This window comes from Rhinatrema bivittatum, chromosome 2, assembly GCF_901001135.1.
Source record: "Rhinatrema bivittatum chromosome 2, aRhiBiv1.1, whole genome shotgun sequence".
NCBI lineage: Eukaryota > Metazoa > Chordata > Amphibia > Gymnophiona > Rhinatrematidae > Rhinatrema > Rhinatrema bivittatum.
The window spans coordinates 737,835,034-737,855,344 of NC_042616.1; the positions used below are offsets into that span (position 1 = coordinate 737,835,034).

Sequence of the window (20,311 nt, forward strand, 5' to 3'; positions counted from 1 at the left end):
TTCTATTATTCGAAAGTGTAAATAACCAATTCACATCTACTCGTTCAAGACCTCTTATGATCTTAAATACCTCTATCATATCCCCCCCTCAGCCGTCTTTTCTCCAAGCTGAACAGCCCTAACCTCTTCAGCCTTTCCACATAGGGGAGGAGAGACAGCTGCTATTCCCTAACAGAAGGCATGGGGATAAAGTGCAGGACTGCTTCCACAGGCAAGTCCATAAGCAAAGCAGGTTCAAGCAGCAGCATGGTGTGTATCAGGAAGGCTGCTCACTCTGTAAAAATGTTGCCAGCAGTAATTTTGTTATGGGTTTGACAGTTGCTTGGTTTTGATTTTTGCTATTACTATCCTTAACACAAGATTTGGGGGTAACCTGCACAGTGCAACCGTTACTACCCTTAACAGAAACATGGGGGCAACCTGCAGGGAGCCACAGTTACCTCCATAAGACGCTTGATGGGCAGACTGGATGGACCATTTAGTCTTTTTCTGCCATCATTATGATGTTACTATGACTTATGCAATCATGACATTTTGGAGATTTTTCTTAAATACATTTGGAATATTTCTATAATTTTTCTTCCACAAAGAAAGCTCCAAACATTAATGAATTTTGATTTGTATTTTTAGAATCTGAAAAATATACATGGGTGTGCAGAATTTTACAAGGCATTAGAAATACATTTTGATTATGTTTTTGTTGTGTTTTATAGTTTTTGGGTTTTTGTTTTTTTTTTAAGGATGACAGCAGAACCACAACTTAAGGTCCCTCTGTGAGCTTATGTACTGGGACCAAGAAAGAGGTGTCCGGTCTTAGAATGTTGTTTCTTCCATTACGGTAGCACAGAGTTCATTTTATGGCTTGCATGAGCAGGCTAATCTTGGCTACAAATCCTAAACGCTGCCTTATTTTCTACAGCTCTTTCTGTTTATCTTCCCTCTCTGGAAATGCTGGACTGACAGTTTCTACATGCAATTGTTACATAATAAATAAACACATATATTAGAATTTCCTTTCTTCCGTCAGCCTACATCACCTTTAATCACAAGTTTCCCACAGCTGGGAAAGAAAGGAAAAGGAACAAACAAAATTTGGTATAAAAAATATTTAATAAGGGGCTAGTGTTCGTATTCATGGCACAAAAGCATACCAGACTGCCACCATTACTCAGCATGTCCTTGTCACACACACAAGTCAATTGTAAGATGTGCCACAGAACTGACAGATTTACAAAAACCTGACAGGATCTGTGAACACTTTTGCTATGGTCCCTTTGGTTGGGATGAGCCATGAGTTCATATCACACAGGCCACCTGATCTGTGACTTGGAATAGGGGGCCTAGAAGTGAACGGCTTGGTGATAGTGTGCATTCTCCTGAGCCATCTGGTCCTCAGTACTCTGTGGGAAAGGTCTTGATGCACATTGAAATTATAGGACATGATGCAGTCAGCTTGGAAATTTCAAAAGTGGAAGAAAAATAAAAATAAGAAATATACTAAAAACAAGCAATTTTCACAGCAAGTTAAATCCAGCCTCTGTTGCACAAAAGGATATAAATGTGAACGCCTGTGCCCTCTTATTTCTCATCTTCTTTATCTTTGTATCATTCCATTAACTCTGAGGTGCCTAAGAGCCCAATCAAGGGTTATTTAAAAAAAAAAAAAAAAGTGATGAATGTATGAAATGGCTTCCCAGTGGAAGTGGTAAAAGAAAAAAAAAAACCACACAATCAGTAACATTATTTCAGAAAAGCAAGTTTGCTTTCCGTAAACAGTGTTTTCCATAGACAGCAGAACGTATTAGCCATGCTGTCTGGGAGCAATCCCTGCGGCCCAGAGCAGGAACTTCTCATAGAATGTGCACAGCTTTTTTCCTGCACGCCTGCGCAGTGCCTTCATATGCAACTGCCTGCATCACCTCAGTTTATTAGAAAGCATTTAAGCAGCAAGAGTAAGAAATAAATAAAGAAGGCGGGCAGGCAGGCAGAAAGGTTTAGACTGTCCAGGGAGGAAAGTGGGGACGCATGGCTAATTCATCCTGCTATCTACATGTAGACAGCATACCCAAAAATACAGCATGTGAAACATTCCTATATACTATGGAAGCAATGGGCTGGTCGCAATTCATAACCAATGCCACCCATTTGGCCTAATATTCAGCAACAACACTAACTGCAGAATCAACTCATCTCACTAAATACTACAATGGATTCATCACCAACTAATAAAATCAGAAATAACCCTCAACACATAGCAAACAATCTTTCACATATAGTAAAAAGATAGATCAAAAAATACTTGAAGACCATTAACATAAAATAACTAATTTTAAATTTGATAATGCCTTCTCAGCATTTGACTCCTGGGAAAAAAAAAAATAGATGACAAATGATAAGCTATGCCCAGTCCAGGAAAAAAACATACCAGAAAGAACAACACATCTACAAACAAAAAGAAACCCTGGTATTGGGAAGAGCTAAGACTCACTAAACAAACCCTGAGAAAAAGTGAAAAGCAATGGTGGAAAAGCCAGTCCACGAAATGATTAGAAATATACAAATCCCATCTAACAAAATACCAGGAAGAAATCAATAGAGGGAAAAAAAAAAAAAAAAAAAAAAAAAAAAAAAGACTACTACAATAAACAGATTCATGGTGTAATATTTAATTCCAAACTAGTCTTCGAAACTGTTAAAAACTTAATCAAGGACCCATCATCCTCAATCTCAAACTACAACTTTTCAAAAAAAAAAATCATGTAATGAATATGCCACTTTTGATAAATAAAATCAATAGATTAAACACACAATTCTCCATCTGCCTACTTACAAATGAACATGAAGAAAAACATGGACAAGCAAAATGGAACTTATTAGACATAGTATCTAAACTCAAAATCAACAAATCATTGCAAAACTTAAGCCAGCTGTACACCCACTGGACCCAATCCCTGCAAGTTCCCTGAAAATAATACACACCATAACTACGCCAACAATCAAATCTATGATCAACCACTCACTAACAGAAGGACTGATCTCCGCTAAAGCAAAAGAAGCTGCGATTAAAACCATCCTTAAAAATAAATCAGGCAGAAGTGATGATTAGAACAACTATCGACCAATATCCAACCTTCCTTTCATAGCTAACAGCCTAGAAAATGCAGTGTTACCACAACTAGAAAGCTACCCAGAAGACAATAATATTTATATCCTAACCAATTTGGCTACAGAAAAGAAAAGAAAAAAAAAATCACTCTACAGAAATTCTTCTCATTTCAATAACTGACCCTGAACATCAAGGGTTTGATAATGATGAATCCTATATCCTGGTACTAATTGACCTAACAGCAGCCTTCAACACAGTAGACTACACCCTGCTATGCCATCAGCTGAGAGAAATTGGAATAGATGGAACTTATCAAATGGTTCTCGTTCTTCCTAGCAAACAGATAATTCCAAGTAAAATTGGACAATCGCACATCTGACACCTTCCCAATCGATACAGGTGTCCCCCAGGGATCAGCACTCTCGACTACCCTATTCAACTTTTACATGCTGCTACTATACTCATTACTAGCAGAACTAGGAATTAAATTCTTCCTTCATGCAGACGACATATTTCTTTTTTTTTTTTTTTTTTTTTTTTAAATTTGACAATTTTTATTCATATCCTTGGGGTAACAGATAACCAAACCATCAATTACGAAAACAGATATGAAACATTCCAGAACAAAGGATCGCTCAAACCCCATTAACAATCCCAAAAAAACTCACCGCCCATCCCCCCTCCCCCCACCCCGTCCCCCAGACAGGGAGCCATTACACAGCTCAGTATCCATCCGCCCGCCATGTTTACATAGGTTGGTAACTAGGTATCATGCATCCACAGTATCAGTACAAGTAGACAAGTCATCCTGAGTAAGATAGGGTATCACATCTATTAGAAATTCCCATAAAAGAGGAAACATACACCACAGGAAGGTATGCCTGACAAAGGCCAATGCAACAGCAACCCCATATCAGACCAGTAAACATAAAGATCATCCCACCCCGAAAATGGCAGCAAAGGGCTTCCACGCATTGTTGAAGGCGGCCAGGCGGTGGTGACGAGCAGCCGTCAAATGGGCCAAGTGATAGAATGAAAAGAATTTAGCCTTAACTTCGGAAAGCAAGGGAATATTCCTTGATTTCCAATTAGCGGCTATCAGGCTACGAGAGGCAATAAACAAGTGAACACAAACCCTGTGATACTTTTTGGGCACCTGGTCGGGGTAAGCATGAAGCAACGCCATTCTAGCACTAGGGTCAATCTGTAAATCCAGTATATTGCTAAGCCAGTCAAATACCTCCTTCCACAAGGGAGCTATTAAGGGGCAGTCCCACCAGATATGGAAGTAGGTGCCCACTGCTCCACAGTTGCGCCAGCATGTATCGTCGAGGTGGGGGTAGAAACTATGTAATTTATCAGGAGTGTGATACCACCGGTACACCATTTTATAACAGTTTTCCTGGAGCTTAGCTGATATCGAGCATTGCCTAGCCAATTTCAAAATATTAGCCCATTCTTGTTGCCCCAGCTGAGTTTCCAAATCGGCCTCCCATTGGGTGACAAATTTGCACTGCTCAATGCCAAGTGGGAAAAAGAGTTGATATAGCTTTGAAATGGCCCCCTTGAGAAGGTCACTATATAGGAAGTAGGACTCCAGGATAGATCTACCTGGCCGGAGAGAGCCTGTTCGTTGTAGTGTGCGGATAAAATGAGTGATTTGGGCATGTGCTAAAAAACTTAGTGTAGGCAAACTGTGTTTAAGAGCTAGATGTTCTACGGACAAAAAAGACCCCTGGGAAAGGAAGTGCCCTATAGTGAATATCCCCTTCACTCGCCAGCTGTGAAAGCAAGCGGAGTCACTGGCTGGGAATCTAGTATTGAAAGCTAAAGATGATTGGTAGAAGTACTGATAGTCTCCTACAAGTTGTTTGCGAGTCTGCCTCCAAATTCTCAAGGTGGTCTCAAGGGCCCAAGGCACACAATGCACAGGTCCCCAAGAGTCCCGCGGCTGCCATGGCAAAGCAGTGACCGCCATCCGTCCCACCATAGCTTGTTCGATTTGAACCCACTGTTTGGGAGAGGTAGTGCGGTTGAGATCCAGGAGAGCTCGCAATTGCGCAGCCTGATAGTACCGCAAAATATTAGGCACTCCCAACCCTCCCTGTGGCTTTGGTAGAAATAGAAGAGCACGGGGAAGCCTGGGTGGGCGCCTGCGCCAAATAAAATCAAAAATCCTGCGCTGCCAGGTACGCAGAATAGAAGCAGGGATATAGACTGGTAGTGAAGAGAACAGGTACAGGAACTTCGGCAATATACTCATTTTAACAATGGCAATTCTGCCCAACCAGGAGTAGAGGCCCCGATTCCAGCGACTCATATCAGTAGTGATCTTATTGGCAAGGGGAACATAATTTAGTTGAAACAAGTCAGACAACTGGGACGATATATGCACCCCTAAGTACTTAATATGGGATTTCGCCCATCTGAAAGGAAAGCGGTCCTTTATCTGCCGCACAGTGTTCGGGGGGAGATTAATGTTAAGCAACTCGGACTTATCCAAGTTGACCTTTAGACCGGACACACCACTAAAGGCATCAAGTTCTTGCTGAACCCCCTGGAGGGAAGACAATGGGTTAGACAAAAATAATAGCACGTCATCCGCAAATAAGGACAATTTGTACCGGCGGCCCCCAAGCTCAAGCCCCTGAACCTCCAGTGAGTCACGAAGTTTGGTAGTAAGGGGTTCCAGATACAAGGCGAACAATAAGGGCGACAACGGACACCCTTGCCTGGTGCCCCTGCCAATGTCAAAAGGGAGCCCATAGCCATTGTTCACCTTGACCCTCGCCTGTGGATGAGAATAAAGCTTTTGGATCCACTGTAGGAAATGAGGTCCAAATGCCATATGTTGTAAAGTGGAAAATAAAAAAGGCCAGTGTACTAAATCGAACGCCTTTTCGGCGTCTAATGATAGCAAGGCCGCCGGTACCCCATGCCTATGTGCCCACCACATTAAGTCTAACACCTTGCGGATATTGTCAGCGGCCATGCGTTGCGGCACAAAGCCCACCTGGTCACTGTGGACAAGTGAGGGGAGAAATTTATTGAGCCTGAGAGCCAGTATCCGGGCCAAAATTTTGAGATCGACATTAATTAAGGAGATGGGCCGGTAAGAAGCGCATTGTGTCGGATCGCGCCCGGGCTTAGGCAGTATTGTGATGCCCGCCACATTAGCTTGGGGTGCAATAGCTCCATCAGTGCGTAAGCTGTTAAAGAATTGAGCCAAAGGCCCAACTATAGTGTGCGCGCATCTCTTATAATAGATACCTGATAAGCCATCGAGACCCGGGGCCTTGCCTGGCTTAAGGGTCTTAATGACGGCAAGTATCTCCCCTTCCATAATGGGGGCTTCCAAAGCTTGTTGTTGCACCGGGGTAAGGCTCGGCATTGTGACCGTTTGTAAGTAGTGGGCAATAGCGTCTGGACGGACCTTGTCATTCGTTTGATACAGTTGGCCATAAAAGCTAGTAAAAGCGTCACGAATTCCCTTGGAATCCGTCAGCATTTCACCCCCAGAAGTCTTAATTTTAGCTATAGTGTTGCGCGCCATTCTGGCTTTCAGGCTACGGGCTAGCAATCGCCCAGCTTTGTCCCCTCCCTCATAATAGGCTTGCTTAGAAAGGTCTAGAGTATGGAGCAGCTGTGCGGAGTCAAGTTTATGGAGTTCCGCCTTTGCAGCAAGCAGTTTTTGATAGCACCTATTGGATAAAGTTCGCATATGTTCCCGGGAGAGAAGTCCTATTTTTTGCATTAAAGCGCTACGATCTTGTTGCTTACGGCGTTTGCAAGCCGCCGCTCTAGAAATCAAGAGGCCACGAGCAAACGCTTTAGAGCAATCCCAAATCGATCCTGTATTAACATCGGGGGTATCATTAAGCTTAAAGTATTCGGAAAGCTGCGCTTCAAGCGTTTGGACAAACGAGGGGTCAGCGAGTAGTGACTCATTAAGTCTCCAAAAGCAAACCCCCCGATCACCAGCACTAATATCTATATCCAGAAAAACAGGGGCATGATCAGACCAGGAGATAACATCAAGGTCCGCTGAGGTGACCCTATTTCCCAACTGCTTATCCACTAGAAAATAGTCGATTCTAGAATAGCTGTCATGCGGGTGAGAATAAAAGGAATAGGATCGCGACTGGGGGTGTCGAACTCGCCATATGTCAGTGAGAGACCAGTCTGCCATCAGTGCCTTTAAGCGCTTGCGGGTCGACTGTGGTGTAGTGGAAGAAGTCGCCGAGCTATCCAGGCCCTGTTGCAATGTGATATTAAAATCGCCACCCAGGACTATAGAGCCCTCCGCATGATTTAACAAAAGAGTTTGGAGTTCATTCAAAAAGGGCCCACAGGCCGTGTTGGGGGCATAGACAGCTACCAACGTATAAACCAGACCTCCCATCTTAATTTTCAGCAATAAAAAGCGGCCAGTAGGGTCCGCAACATGGGCTAAATACTCATAAACCAAAGAAGAGGATAGTAATATCCCCGTCCCCGTATATTTAGCCCCCCTATGGCAGCCAGCGTGATACACATTTGGAAAGGATTTGTGTTCTAGTAGATGGCTGTGATGAGGCCGTAAGTGGGTTTCTTGCACATATACAATATCCGCTTTCTGATGTTGTAATTCTTGCCTAAATAGATAACGCTTCCTATAGGTGTTCAGCCCCCGTACATTAAGGGAAACTATTCGAACCATGGGGAAATATAAAACACAGAACGAAGCGTAGAGAGATACCCTGCCCAGCCCTGTGGACGCATGAACAGTGGAATAATGAAAAACCTAAGCAGAGCGGGCCCCAGCCTTCCGGCGGAGTCCAGGATATGCTGTGATATTTGAAGCAACCCTAATGGAGTCCCTGTCTTAAGTGGGTATAGAACCAAAAGTGTCCGCTGCCTTGGCACACGAACCTCCACCCTGGGGGTATCAATGAGCAGCGCTGGAGGCCAGCTTCCAGCCCCCCCCCCCCCCCAAGCCCTCTGAAATAACCTGAAAAAACAACTTATCAAATAGCAGCTAATAACTGACTAAACATTCTATCTGGGTAAAACATCACAACTTGATATTAGAAAACCAGTGCGGTTAGTGGTGAGCGTATAAGTACCGACCCAAACCCAAAGGCCAGAAGAGAGAAAAAGTGGACCGGTCAGGCCCTTAAGGAACAGCCAAAGGCCAGACCAACATCAACAGCAAAGTCAGCGGCCCACACAGACCGGTCACCCATGTTCAGCCGAAGATTTGGCGACTGGAGTGGGCTGTCGTCGTAATCGGCCCCTGCCTGATCCCGGCCGCCGCCATCTTGGAGTGGCATCAGGCATAAGCTGCTTCGGCATAGATGTTTCAGCCGAAAATGAGTGAGCCAGGCCCGCCTCTTTAAAGACATGCGCTGCGTCTGCCATAGATTTAATTTTATAAGAGATCCCGTTGTGCTGAAATAACAAGGCAAAAGGAAATGCCCACCGGTATTTAATCTCAGCCTGGCGAAGGGCCATCGTGACCTCGCGGAGCAAATAGCGTTTTTGCAGGGTGGAAGGCGCCAGGTCGTTATAAAAGGCGATATCACAGCCTTGCCATGTCCATCCGGGATGTGCTCTGGCCAGAGAGATAATTTCCTCCTTCTGCTGGTAATTTAAGAATTTAAGGACAATGTCCCTTGGCTGATTATCACGACGCTGTCCTAGGGCTCGGTGCGCGCGCTCCAGCACTATGACCGGATCAAGCTGTTGCGCAGTCGAAGATGGTTTATTTTCTATTAGCAGCGCTTTGCAAATGGCCGCCGCCGTTTGCATGCAATCTTGAAACAGGTCCGTTTCCGGCACGCCACGGATGCGAAGATTAGAGCGCCGCGCCCTGTTTTCCAAATCCTCGATCTTGTCTTGCACGGCCTCCAGGGTAAGCGAAGTTTGTTGAGTGTGGCCAGTAAGCGAGTCCAGGTTGGCACTTTGGTTATCAAGCCGGGTATCCATATCGTCCACGCGGCGCCCCATGGAGGTAAGATCCTCCCGCAGGTCCGCCATACTGGCTAGCAGGTCCGCTTTATAATTTTTAAGGTCCATTCGGATCTCACAAAACCAAGACCTAATTTCCGACCGGGTGGGAATATCCGGGTGCAGGCCTCCCGTTGCGCGTTCATCCCCTGCCGCCGCGCCGGTGTCCATCGCGGCCTCCTCCTCTACGCCAGCCCGCTGCGGAAGGCCCGGCTCGCCGCCCTCGTCCGCTGGGAGGTCATCAGTTATCTTACTAAAAGAAAAACGCTTTAGGTCGGCGGTTTTCTTTTTCGCAGCCATCCTGATCCCCTCTGCCATTGATTGCTCAAATCAGACAGCCGAAAAACGACCCAGATAGTAGATAATTTTGAGCAGCTTAAGAGCTTTGGGAGGGAGCACAGCCTTTATGCGGCCATCTTGCAGCGCTGCTCAATAGCGCCCCCCCCAGACGACATATTTCTACATCCCATTCGGCAAATAATTTGATAAAACTACCTCGACACTGTCGACATACATGAAGGCAAATACAACAAAGACTAACTCAGCTGAAATTAAAACTAAACACAAAAAAACCTGAAATTGTATGGTTGAGGAGAAATTCTTCAATAATCAAACCACCAATCCTAGATTTAGAAAACTTTAACATTACTCCCTCAGACCAGGTACGAGACCTAGGAATACAGATTGAAGAAAATTTATCAATGAAAAAGCATATAAGCAAACTAATTAAAACAGGATACTCCAAGCTTTGAATATTACATTGACTGAAATCTTTACTAACAATACAGGACTTCCGCACTGTTCTACAATCGCTAATTTTCCAACATAGATTACTGCAACTCCCTATGACTAGGCCTACTCTCTGGACTCATAAATCCTTTACAACAACTACAAAATGCCTCAGCCAGACTGCTACTAGGGACAAGGAAGTTTTACCACATCACCCCTTACTGATAGCACTGCACTGGCTTCGTGTACAATCCAAAATCCACTATAAAGTAAAGTATTGACTCTAATTTTTAATATCAACAACAATAACCCATGCCTACTAGGAGCAACTCTTCAACCATACACACCACAGAGAGCCCTAAGATCGCAAGACAAAGGACTGATGAAAAAGCTTACCACACGGAGCACATACTTAATGCAAATAAGAGACCGCATGATTTCCATAGCAGGCCCCAGGTTATGGAACTCTCTCCCAGAGTCAAGTCTGATAACAGAAAGAAAGTTTTAAACGAGAACTGAAAACATGGCTCTTTAGAAAAGCCTATAATCTAACAAAAAGGCCAATAAACTGATGTTGTCACTAGGAGATCTTTAAAAAATATATTAGTAAATTGAGTAAAAAGAATTGAACGATATAAAATGTAAAAGACTGCATTATGAGTATGGCACATAGGTTAATGCAGTGGTTTTCAACCTTTTTCCCCATAGTGACATACCTGATAGACCACACTTACATGTGTGACATACTGCTCATTACAATTCAATAATACAATAATTTTTGTTAAGAATGATACAAGGGAAAAATAAGTACTCTGTCTGAACAGAAATTGCATATATAGTAAACATCCCATACCAAAACACCAATTTCCAGCACTCAAACAGTAACCACCTTACCTAAAAAAAAAAAAAAAAAAAGGTAACACTGAAAAGAATACACCAGGCCTTAAGACACCAATACATGCAGTTAAAGGAAAAAGAAATGTCACCAGTCCTCAAAATAAATCAAGAAATATAAAATCAATGCACGCACTAGCATGGTATCTTCTTCCCGCACTCGTGGCCGCTGCATACCACCTCCTCTTCCAGGCCGCGGGGGGAGGAAAGAAGAGGCCATGCTGGTGCCGCATTTTTAGCCTGGGCAGAGGATGAGTTCCTATTTTGCTGGGGAAGGGGGAGCAGCTGGGTCAGCAACGACACACCAGTTGAGAACTACTGGGATAATGAAATAGCACCTTAATTAATGCATACTTGATGCTGTTGACCAAGAATTAGTATGTAGAACTGCACGAAAAACTGGATATTGCATGACTATGACCTTGACTATGTATTAGCTGTTTGTATTAACCCACAATGTGAATGCTGACCTAAAATGGGAATGTTGACCCAGAAACCGAACGATGACTTTGTAAACCGTTGTGATATTATCTTAGGATGATGGTATATAAAACACCTAAATAAAAGTAAAGATAAATAAATACATCTATGGAAAACACAGTTTACAGTAAGCAAACTTGCTTTTTTCCCCCACAGATAAGCAACAGTGAGAAGAACTTGTGACCGTTGCTGCGCGGGAAAGCAAAAAACTGAGGCAATGCAGGCAGTCGCATGGGAAGGTACCACGCAGGCGTGCAAGAACAAAGCTCTGCACATTCTATGAGAAGTTTCCATTCCGGGCTGCCAGGGGATGTTCCCAGACAGCATGGCTAATTCAGCCTGCTTATCTATGGGAAAAAGCCTGAGATAAGCACAGAGAATCCCTAGATGCAAAAAAAAAAAAAGTGAGGGAGGGCTAGAGATCAACTGGAGTCTATCAAATTGGGCCTTATCTGCCATCATGTTTTTATTTTTCTCAATAAGGATCTTCAAAATTAAAACAGAGATACAGTAAAAGCCAAAGCATTTTTGTGTTGATATTGATCCCAAGCTGGATAGCAAAGCAATTTGATATTTTTACATATTCTCATTTAGAGTGCGATTTACTGGTTCATATCCGTTTAACTTTAAACAAGTCTATAACTCACGTTAATACCCAGTATTCCTTCATATTATGCCTGATATTGCATTTTATTGTAATTATTGCATTTTGAATTGTGATATTTTTAAGATGCTCTGTTTAAATTTTGTTTTTAATAACATTACCTGCTTTGATTCTGTTTTGGAGGAAAGAAGGGTATAAATATTAGAAAGAAAATGATGCATCTGAACTTTTGCAGTGACACTACCTCAACATGCAAATCAAATCTGTTTTTGTTTCTTTTAATGAATTCTAGGCATTTTTCTGTTTTAATAAGAAAAAAAATTACCTTTGATAAATTTCCCAGGGAACAGTGTAGGAATAATATACAAGAATACACGGTGTAAAAAGTAAAGAGGCAGGTCCTTCTGTTACTGTCGTGAAATGTCCAATAACGAGTAAATAACACAAAACAAGATTTAAAATTACATTGCCCTCTACTCAGGCATGAAAAAAAATAAGAAAAAACCTTTAAATCTTAATGAGATCAGAGCTATGGTCTTGCATGCAAAAGTATTCTATCAGTAAGTAACTAACTCTCTCAACAAATGTCACAGACCACTGTAATATTCAGTTCACCAGCAGTATGTCTTAATCATTTCAGGATAAATAACTTAAGGTATATTATTGAAGAATAACTAAGATAAGGTGGCACCTATATTTAAATGGATAACGGGAATATTTTACCTCTTTTCTTTTTAGCCAGCTTCAAAGTTCTAGTGGGCTTCCTCTGCCAGGCAAAGTCTCCTGGAATTCATTGTCAGAAGATGCAGCTAAGGGAGATAGCGTAGCTGGATTTAAAAAAAGGGTTGGACCAGTTCCTGGAAAAGTCCATAAACTATTAATCATGTTGCCTTAGGGAATAGCCACTGCTTATTACTAGTATTAGTAGCATGGGATCTATTTAATGTTTGGGAAATTGCCAGGTACTTATATCCTGGATTGGCCACTGTTGGAAACAGGATGTTGCGTCTGACCCAGTATGGCAACTTCTTATGTTATGTCCTAGCACACTAAGCGAATGGGGAAAATAATTCCATTTTCTAGTAGTTCCTAGAGCATTGAACTATCAACTAATCACAAAAATAACCCCATATCAGAACTTGACAGAGAGGATTTTTTTTCTACCAAATTTTTTTTTTTTTTTTTTTAAGGAAAATTGGGACTTTCATGAGGCCAACTAATACAGCCAGGTTGGGGACGAGCCATGATAAGAAGGAAAAGTGCCAAGGGATCTTGTATGTCTCCAGAACAGGCAGGATGACACCTCATTATTAAGTACCACCTGCACCCTGTCAGAAATACAGCTCCATCATTTCCCAAGGTACTGACTCCCTACTGACACAGAGGGCCCTGCTAAGCCCGCAGTGACTATGTCGATAAGAACCAGGTAACTCATGGATGAGGACAAGATCAACCTCAAGCATGCTTGGATCTGACCAAGTAAACAGTCAAATTAGCAAGTAGTAATATGTTTTTTTCTGTTTATGGCTTAATATTAGCATTCATAATTATTACTACAAATTTGTGACACTTCAGTCGCTTTTGCAGCCATGTGCTTACCAGAGTGACAGATAAATTCATAACTCTCCCAAGCTGATCCACATAGTAGATGCTATCAGGGTACCACGAATCACAATGAAGGTAATTGTACATGCCGAAAGCACGCATATGGTCCAGGGTATATTGATCATCTCGAAGTTTCACTTCCGCAACAGCTGGGTAGGGAAATAAAACAAATGTTCAAACTTGTTTTTAAGTTGCAAGAACAAAGAACAGACTTTCCTGCTCTTTTTTTTTTCTTCTTGTAAAGCTTTACAGTCATTAAAGATAAAGTGATCATAATGTACATTACCTGGGAGCACAAGTAATTACTACTGTAGGGGTCAGGAAGGAAGCAAGGTCCACCTGCCAATCCCCAATTCAGTGCTAAGCAATCCTTACTCCAAAAACTGCACTGGAAATCAGTCGGCAGATTTTTATCACCACTGGTGGCAGACCTCTTAAGATTAATTCCAACTTTTACACTAACAGCCTATTTGTTCCTTCAGCAGTAGCACGTCAGAGCAGACCAAAGAATATTTTTAAACTAAAAAAAAAAAAAAAAAAAAAAAGACTTCCAATGGCATTTTCCTAACAAGAACTATGAAATGTGCCCTCTGGATAGAACTAACACATTTAATAAAAAGTTTAATTTAGAAATTTAGTCATTTTTTATTTTAGGCTAAAGAAGTTACACACGCAAATGAATATTTGCCAGGGGCAATTCTACAAGGTGACACATTAATAAAAAAAATATATATATATACACATATATACATACATATATATACATACGCACATATACACACACACTTTTTTTTTGTAGAATCTATAGAAACATAGAAATGACGGCAGAAGATGACCAATAGGCCCATCCAGTCTGCCCAAAAAGCTTTCACACTTATCTGTTACTCCGACCGCTGAGTTCAGGGTAACATTTTTTTATTCTAATTGCCTTCCACCCCTGCCATTGATGCAGAGAGCAGTGTTGGAGCTGCATCAAAGTGAAGTATAAGGCTTAAATGTTGGAGGGTAGTAACCATCGTATCGAGCAAGTTACCCCGATGTTTGTATACTCATACTGCTCAGATCATTGCCTTGTTAGATGTTGTCTGGATGTAAAGCCTATTTCTTCATTCCCCACTGCCGTTGAAGCAGTGAGCTGCACTGGATATGCAAAGTTAAGTAACAGGCTTAATTTGTTAGGGGTAGTAACCACCGCAATAAACAAGCTACTCCCACACTTTTTTTTACTCAGACTGTGCTACCTTGTTGGTTGTTGTCTGAATGCAAATCCTCTTTTCCACATTTCCTCTTGCTGTTGAAGCATAGAGCAATGTCGCATTAATCATGTGAACGTTTATTGAATAAGGTTATTAATCACCAGGTAGATGCCATCATTCCCGCAAGCCAACCCTTACCTCTAACTCTTCATTCCCATCCTCCAGGCTTTATGGAGCCACAGTGATTATCCTACACCCCTTTGAAATCCTTCACAATTGGTCTTCACTTCCTCTGGAAGGGCGTTCCATCCTCTCCGTGAAGAAATGCTTCCCGACATTGGTTCTGAGTCTTCCTCTTTGGAGTTTTAAATCGTGACCCCTGGTTCTGCTGATTTTTTTTCCCAACGGAAAAGGTTTGTCGTTGACTTTGGATTGTTAAAACCTTTCAAGTATCTGAATGTCTGTATCATATCACCCCTGCTCCTCCTTTCCTCGAGAGTATACATATTTAGAGATTCTTCAATCTCTCCTCATAAGTCATTCGATGAAGACTATCCAACTTTTTGGTTGCCCTTCTCTGGACCGGCTCCATCCTGTTTCTGTCCCTTCGGAGATACGATCTCCAGAACTGGGCACAGTACTCCAGGTGAGGCCTCACCAAGGACCTGTACAAGGGGATAATTACTTCCCTTTTCTTACTCGATATTCCTCTCTATGCAGCCCTGCATTCTTCTGGTTTTAGCTATCGCCTTGTCATATTGTTTCGCCGACTTCAGATCGTTAGACATAATCACCCCAAGGTCTCTCTCCTGCTCTGTGCACATCAGCCCTTCACCCCCCATTGAATACATTTCTTTGTGATTTCCACACCCCATATGCATGACTCTAAACTTCTTGGCACTAAATCTCAGCTATTGTAACACAGAAGGAATTCAGTTTCCTAATACAATATTAAATCCTACCACATAAAGGAAATTATTTTATATTAATCCAATCCTTTATTCATACTCATCTTATACAAAAATTTTTTCATATGTATTAAACAATGCACCAAATTGTTAAACCCCTAAATATCCTCCATTACACATTCACACACACCATTCATACTATATTAAAATTCATGCCCAATACCCAACAATATAGGATCCTACTCGTTTCGCTCTCTCAGAGCTTCCTCAGGGGTTAATGCAGGTATTCCAATACAGTGCTTACAGCTTCAGGGTCACCTTATTGATTTATTCACAATACTTTCTCTCTCCTCTAGATTCTTATAAGTGTTCAAAAATTATATTCATTACTTAGATGTCATTATACTTTTCTGATATTATCCATAGCACTCTAGTTCTTATCATGGGACTTCACTATTGCTGTCAAGTACTTCACTATGTAATCTTCCCAGATTATAATAATTGTTTTCTCCACATACCGATTTTCATCCCAATATTTTTTAATCTCACTATTTTTCTCTCTCAAACCTTCCCTATTTTTGGTTGCTTCTCAAAACGTCATTCATTTCATCCTGTCCGCAGCTCCACTGGATCCTGTGCAATGCGTTGTTTTCCAATTCTCCCAAGCCAATACTTAATTACACACTCATTTTCCTTTTAAAACACACAACTTCTCTTCATTTCATTACACCCACAGACTAATTTCGCCAGCTTTTCTTCGTGTCTGATGCAACTTCTACCATGTCACGTGAAAAAAATATATCATCCCGTGATCCCTCATTCCAGAGCCTCTTTCTGATGAAAGAGATCTGCCTTTCATGCATAGATACCTCTGAGGCATTTAAACCTCTGCCTCCAGCTAAAACAGTCAATGTCAGGGTCACACATTGTAGAATAGGACTGTGCTAGATACCCCTATTCAGAAGCAAGAAATCAAAACAGCTGTGGCGAAACAAACTTGGGAAGTCCCCAGGTCTGGATGGCTTTGGGGTGGAACTGTATAAAGATCTTGGCAACAGCATCCTTACTCTACTAAAGGAAAATGTCTATCTTCTCGGGCCACATTCTATATCTTGAAACTGGTCAAAATTTAACAACTGTAGTTTTATTACAGAGAAAAAGTCCCAATACCCAAATAAACAACCCAAGTCTAAATAACAGTATGCATATAGATTGAAACAGTCAAGAACAAACTCTTTTCTGATATAGCTATATATATATATAGCTATATATACATATATATATATATAAAAAGGACCATCATACCACCCTGTGGTATTTGAACTAAGTTCTATAATTAAAGCAGCCTAGGGTCATCTTTAATCATCGGTCCCAGTGGCATCATTCTCGATAAAGAATGTGTTTATAGCCCCTGAAACAGTTCTAATACAAAAGATGTCATATCTGGCGAGCTTCAGCTAATTTATTTGAAGGAAGCATAGAACAAAGTACTTAAGGTGTGATAGAAATCATTAAAATTTTCTAAAACTTATTTTTTGACGATATTTCCACACTTCACTTTGGACATTTGGGACCGATGATTAAAGATGACCCTAGGCTGTTTTAATTATAGAACTTAGTTCAAATACCACAGGGTGGTATGATATATATATATATATATATATATATATATATATATATAGTTATATCAGAAAAGAGTTTGTTTGTGACTGAAGTGTTTCAATCTGTATGCATATGTTTGTTTTATTATTTAAATCATAGTTTTATTACCAAATGAATGAATGAAGTTATCCTTTACCTGTAATTACCTACATCATTGCTAAACCAAGATATAAAAATTCTGGCGGCAGTTCTTGCTTTTAAAGGTAAATTGGTATATTTTTGCTGATTTCTCAAGACCAATCAAGGTTTTATTAGTTGTAGCCATACTGGCTCTTCATTTGGATGGTAAGCAGAACAAACTTTTCAGCAATTTAGAAGCTGAAAAGGCTTTTGGCAGAGTGAGTGATCCTACATATGATGATTATAAGATAGTATCATTTTGGGAACCAATTTATGAAATGTGTAAAATTACTATATGCAATATTGGGCAATTTCTATTGCCCAAATATTGATAAATGGGGTGCTTTATAATACCTTTTCACTGCACAGAGGAACACAACAGGGTTGGCCCTTATCCCCATTACAATCAGGTAAATTTTCAAAAGGCCCATGTACGTAAAATTAAAGGGTTTACACACGTGGCCGGGCATTGTGCGCACCGTGTGCATTTTACAACAGGCCTGGCCATGCGCGTAAATCCTGATATGCGCACAAGTGCTGGGCCTGTCAGAAGGGGCAGGCTAGGGGGGTGGACCAGGACAGCAGCATTAGCTGCCGGCACACGGAAGTTGCTTCTGCTCCAAACAGAGCAGTAAGTAAAAAAAAAGCCGAACACAATGGGGATAGTCAGAGTTAGGGATAGGAAAGTTGCCTGGGGGAGGCCCAATTGCATCATTGCCCAATTGCATCATTGCACACACGTGCGCAGATTTTAAAATCCAGCGAGCATATTCGCGTGGTCATGAGATTTTATAACATGTGCGTGCAGGATATAAAATTGGCACGTCTATGTGCAAGCGCCGGGAACAGAACGCTCCTTTTAAAATCGACCCCTATATGTATTGGTTCTGGAACCCCCAGCCATCAAATTGCGAGACATGCATTTTATTAAGAGAAAACAAATTAAACATGTTCGCGGATGATATATGTTGCTTTTTATTGGTAATCCTGTGAATAGTCTTTGGATATAATTGTTTGTATACGGGTGTTCAGTAGCTTTTAGGGCCCAAACATCAACTATAGCAAGTCAAAGGTGTTTCCTTTAGACCTGGGGTTGCCAAACCAGATGGAAAGGATCCTTTCCTTTAAAATGGCCATTAGTTAAAATGCATTATTTGGGCTTATGGTTGACGCATACAGCACAAGACCTGTATAAATATATCAATAATTTACATAAGCTGAAAGCATTGCTTAATAGGTGTCGTCATCTCTTCCTCAGAGTATGTTGGATCAATGGTCAAGATGGTTATTCTGCCCAAAATTATATTGTCTGCAAAGGATCCCTATGTGGTTAAGAAATATAGAAGTGAAATTGTTTAAAATTATAGTTTCTTCATTTATTTGGGGCAATAAATGTATTCTGTTGAAATTCAACATGTTAATGGTGGTCTAGTTATACCTGACTTGTGAATATATAATGCAGAATGTCTTTGCGATATACTGAAGACTCGGTGTCCTTGAAATATAGGTTTGATGGAGAAGGGCTGATGGAGAAGTGGGCCAAGCCCTACAAGCTTATTAATTTTACACCTCCCTAGAGATATGCTCCATATGTTGGATATTTCTAAATTTTGGGTTATAGCCTTTTGGAAAACATGGAACAAAAAAACCACACACATGTTTCCTTCTTTATTTTTTATGGGCAATAGGGATTTCCTTATAGGGCTAGATTATGGGAAAAGAGGGGGTTTTACTGTGTGAGCCATTTAATTGATTAAGAGTTAAATTGCATGAATTTCCTCCAACAATTAAGGGATCACTTTTTTGCTCACTTACAAATTTGCTACTATTGTTTAAACTTGTACAATAGAGATCTTAGGTTAATTACAGCCTCCAAAGATGATGAAACTTTTGATGCCAATCCCAGATTCAATAAAATAGGCATACGGGTAACAACTTTGACAACAACTTGGTATCGCTCATTTGTCTCAACTGGCAACATAATGAAACACAGATCTTGTCTAGAACTGGACACTGATATTAGTACTGCTCAGTATTTACCATCAGCTAATCTTAGAGAAATCCAATTTAAAATATTTCATCTAAATCACTAAAGCGATGGGTGTTAAAAAGCACTTATGGGATTCAAACATCTGTTTAAAGTGTAATTATCTTATTGGTAACTTATGTCATATATTCACTGAATCAAAAACAAAGCAAAAGTGAGATTTAAAAAAAAAAAACAAAAAAAAAAAACAGAAAAAACTAACCTGACTTCATACAGAAAGCAATTTTTAATAAAAAAATAAAAAATTGCTTTCTGTATGAAGCCAGGTTTGTTTTTTTTACCTCACTTTTGCTTTATTATGTTTTTGATTGTAATTGAATGAGATATTTGCCAGTTTTTTATATTTGCACATGCTCCCCAAATGCCATAAGTTACATGCTTTCTGGAATCAGGTGATGACATTTACTGAAAAAATGAGAGGAAAAACTGTGACTTGGGATGGTAGATTGTAATATTTGTATTTGTTTGACAGAGCTATTATTCTGCCTAGAGGTGGTTGCCAATTCATTGTTGTTTTATTAATACTGGCAAAGAAATTTATTCTCTTTCATTGGCACAATGATGAACTGCCCAGTTTTAGTACCTAGAAAGTGGTAAAGCTAAATTGTGCAGCATTAGTGTCAATACAATATAAAGAAATAAAAGACTACATACAGAATTCTTCTTTCCAAACAAAAACATTATTTTAAATTATGGGAAAGCATAACAAAAAGGATTTATTTTTGCCTTCTCTGCTTCATGATAAGGGTCTCTTAGTAGCAGCTAACATTGATCAGCAGTTGACTGGGTATGACTGGTGTATGTGTATTATGATTGAGGGGGGTTTGGATATATAATTGGTGTATAGCAATAACTGATGTTACTAGTGAGTTTCATGACGTATCTAATAGTTTTCACTTTGTGCATTGTATTTTCCAAAACAAAAACTGTGAATTCTGGTTGCTGTATTCCTCAATCAAAAATATTGTTAAA

At 40.7% G+C, this 20,311-nt stretch overlaps 1 protein-coding gene across 1 annotated transcript in view; it reads right to left on the reverse strand.

Annotated features, from left to right (window-relative positions):
- The window catches only part of NUDCD1 (NudC domain containing 1), a 358,283-nt gene that overhangs the window by 297,348 nt on the left and 40,624 nt on the right, over positions 1 to 20,311 (reverse strand). Inside the window, exon 2 of the mRNA XM_029591903.1 lies at positions 13,401 to 13,555. Coding sequence (XP_029447763.1) covers positions 13,401 to 13,555 — 155 coding nt within the window. The remainder of the gene's footprint in view (positions 1 to 13,400; positions 13,556 to 20,311) is intronic.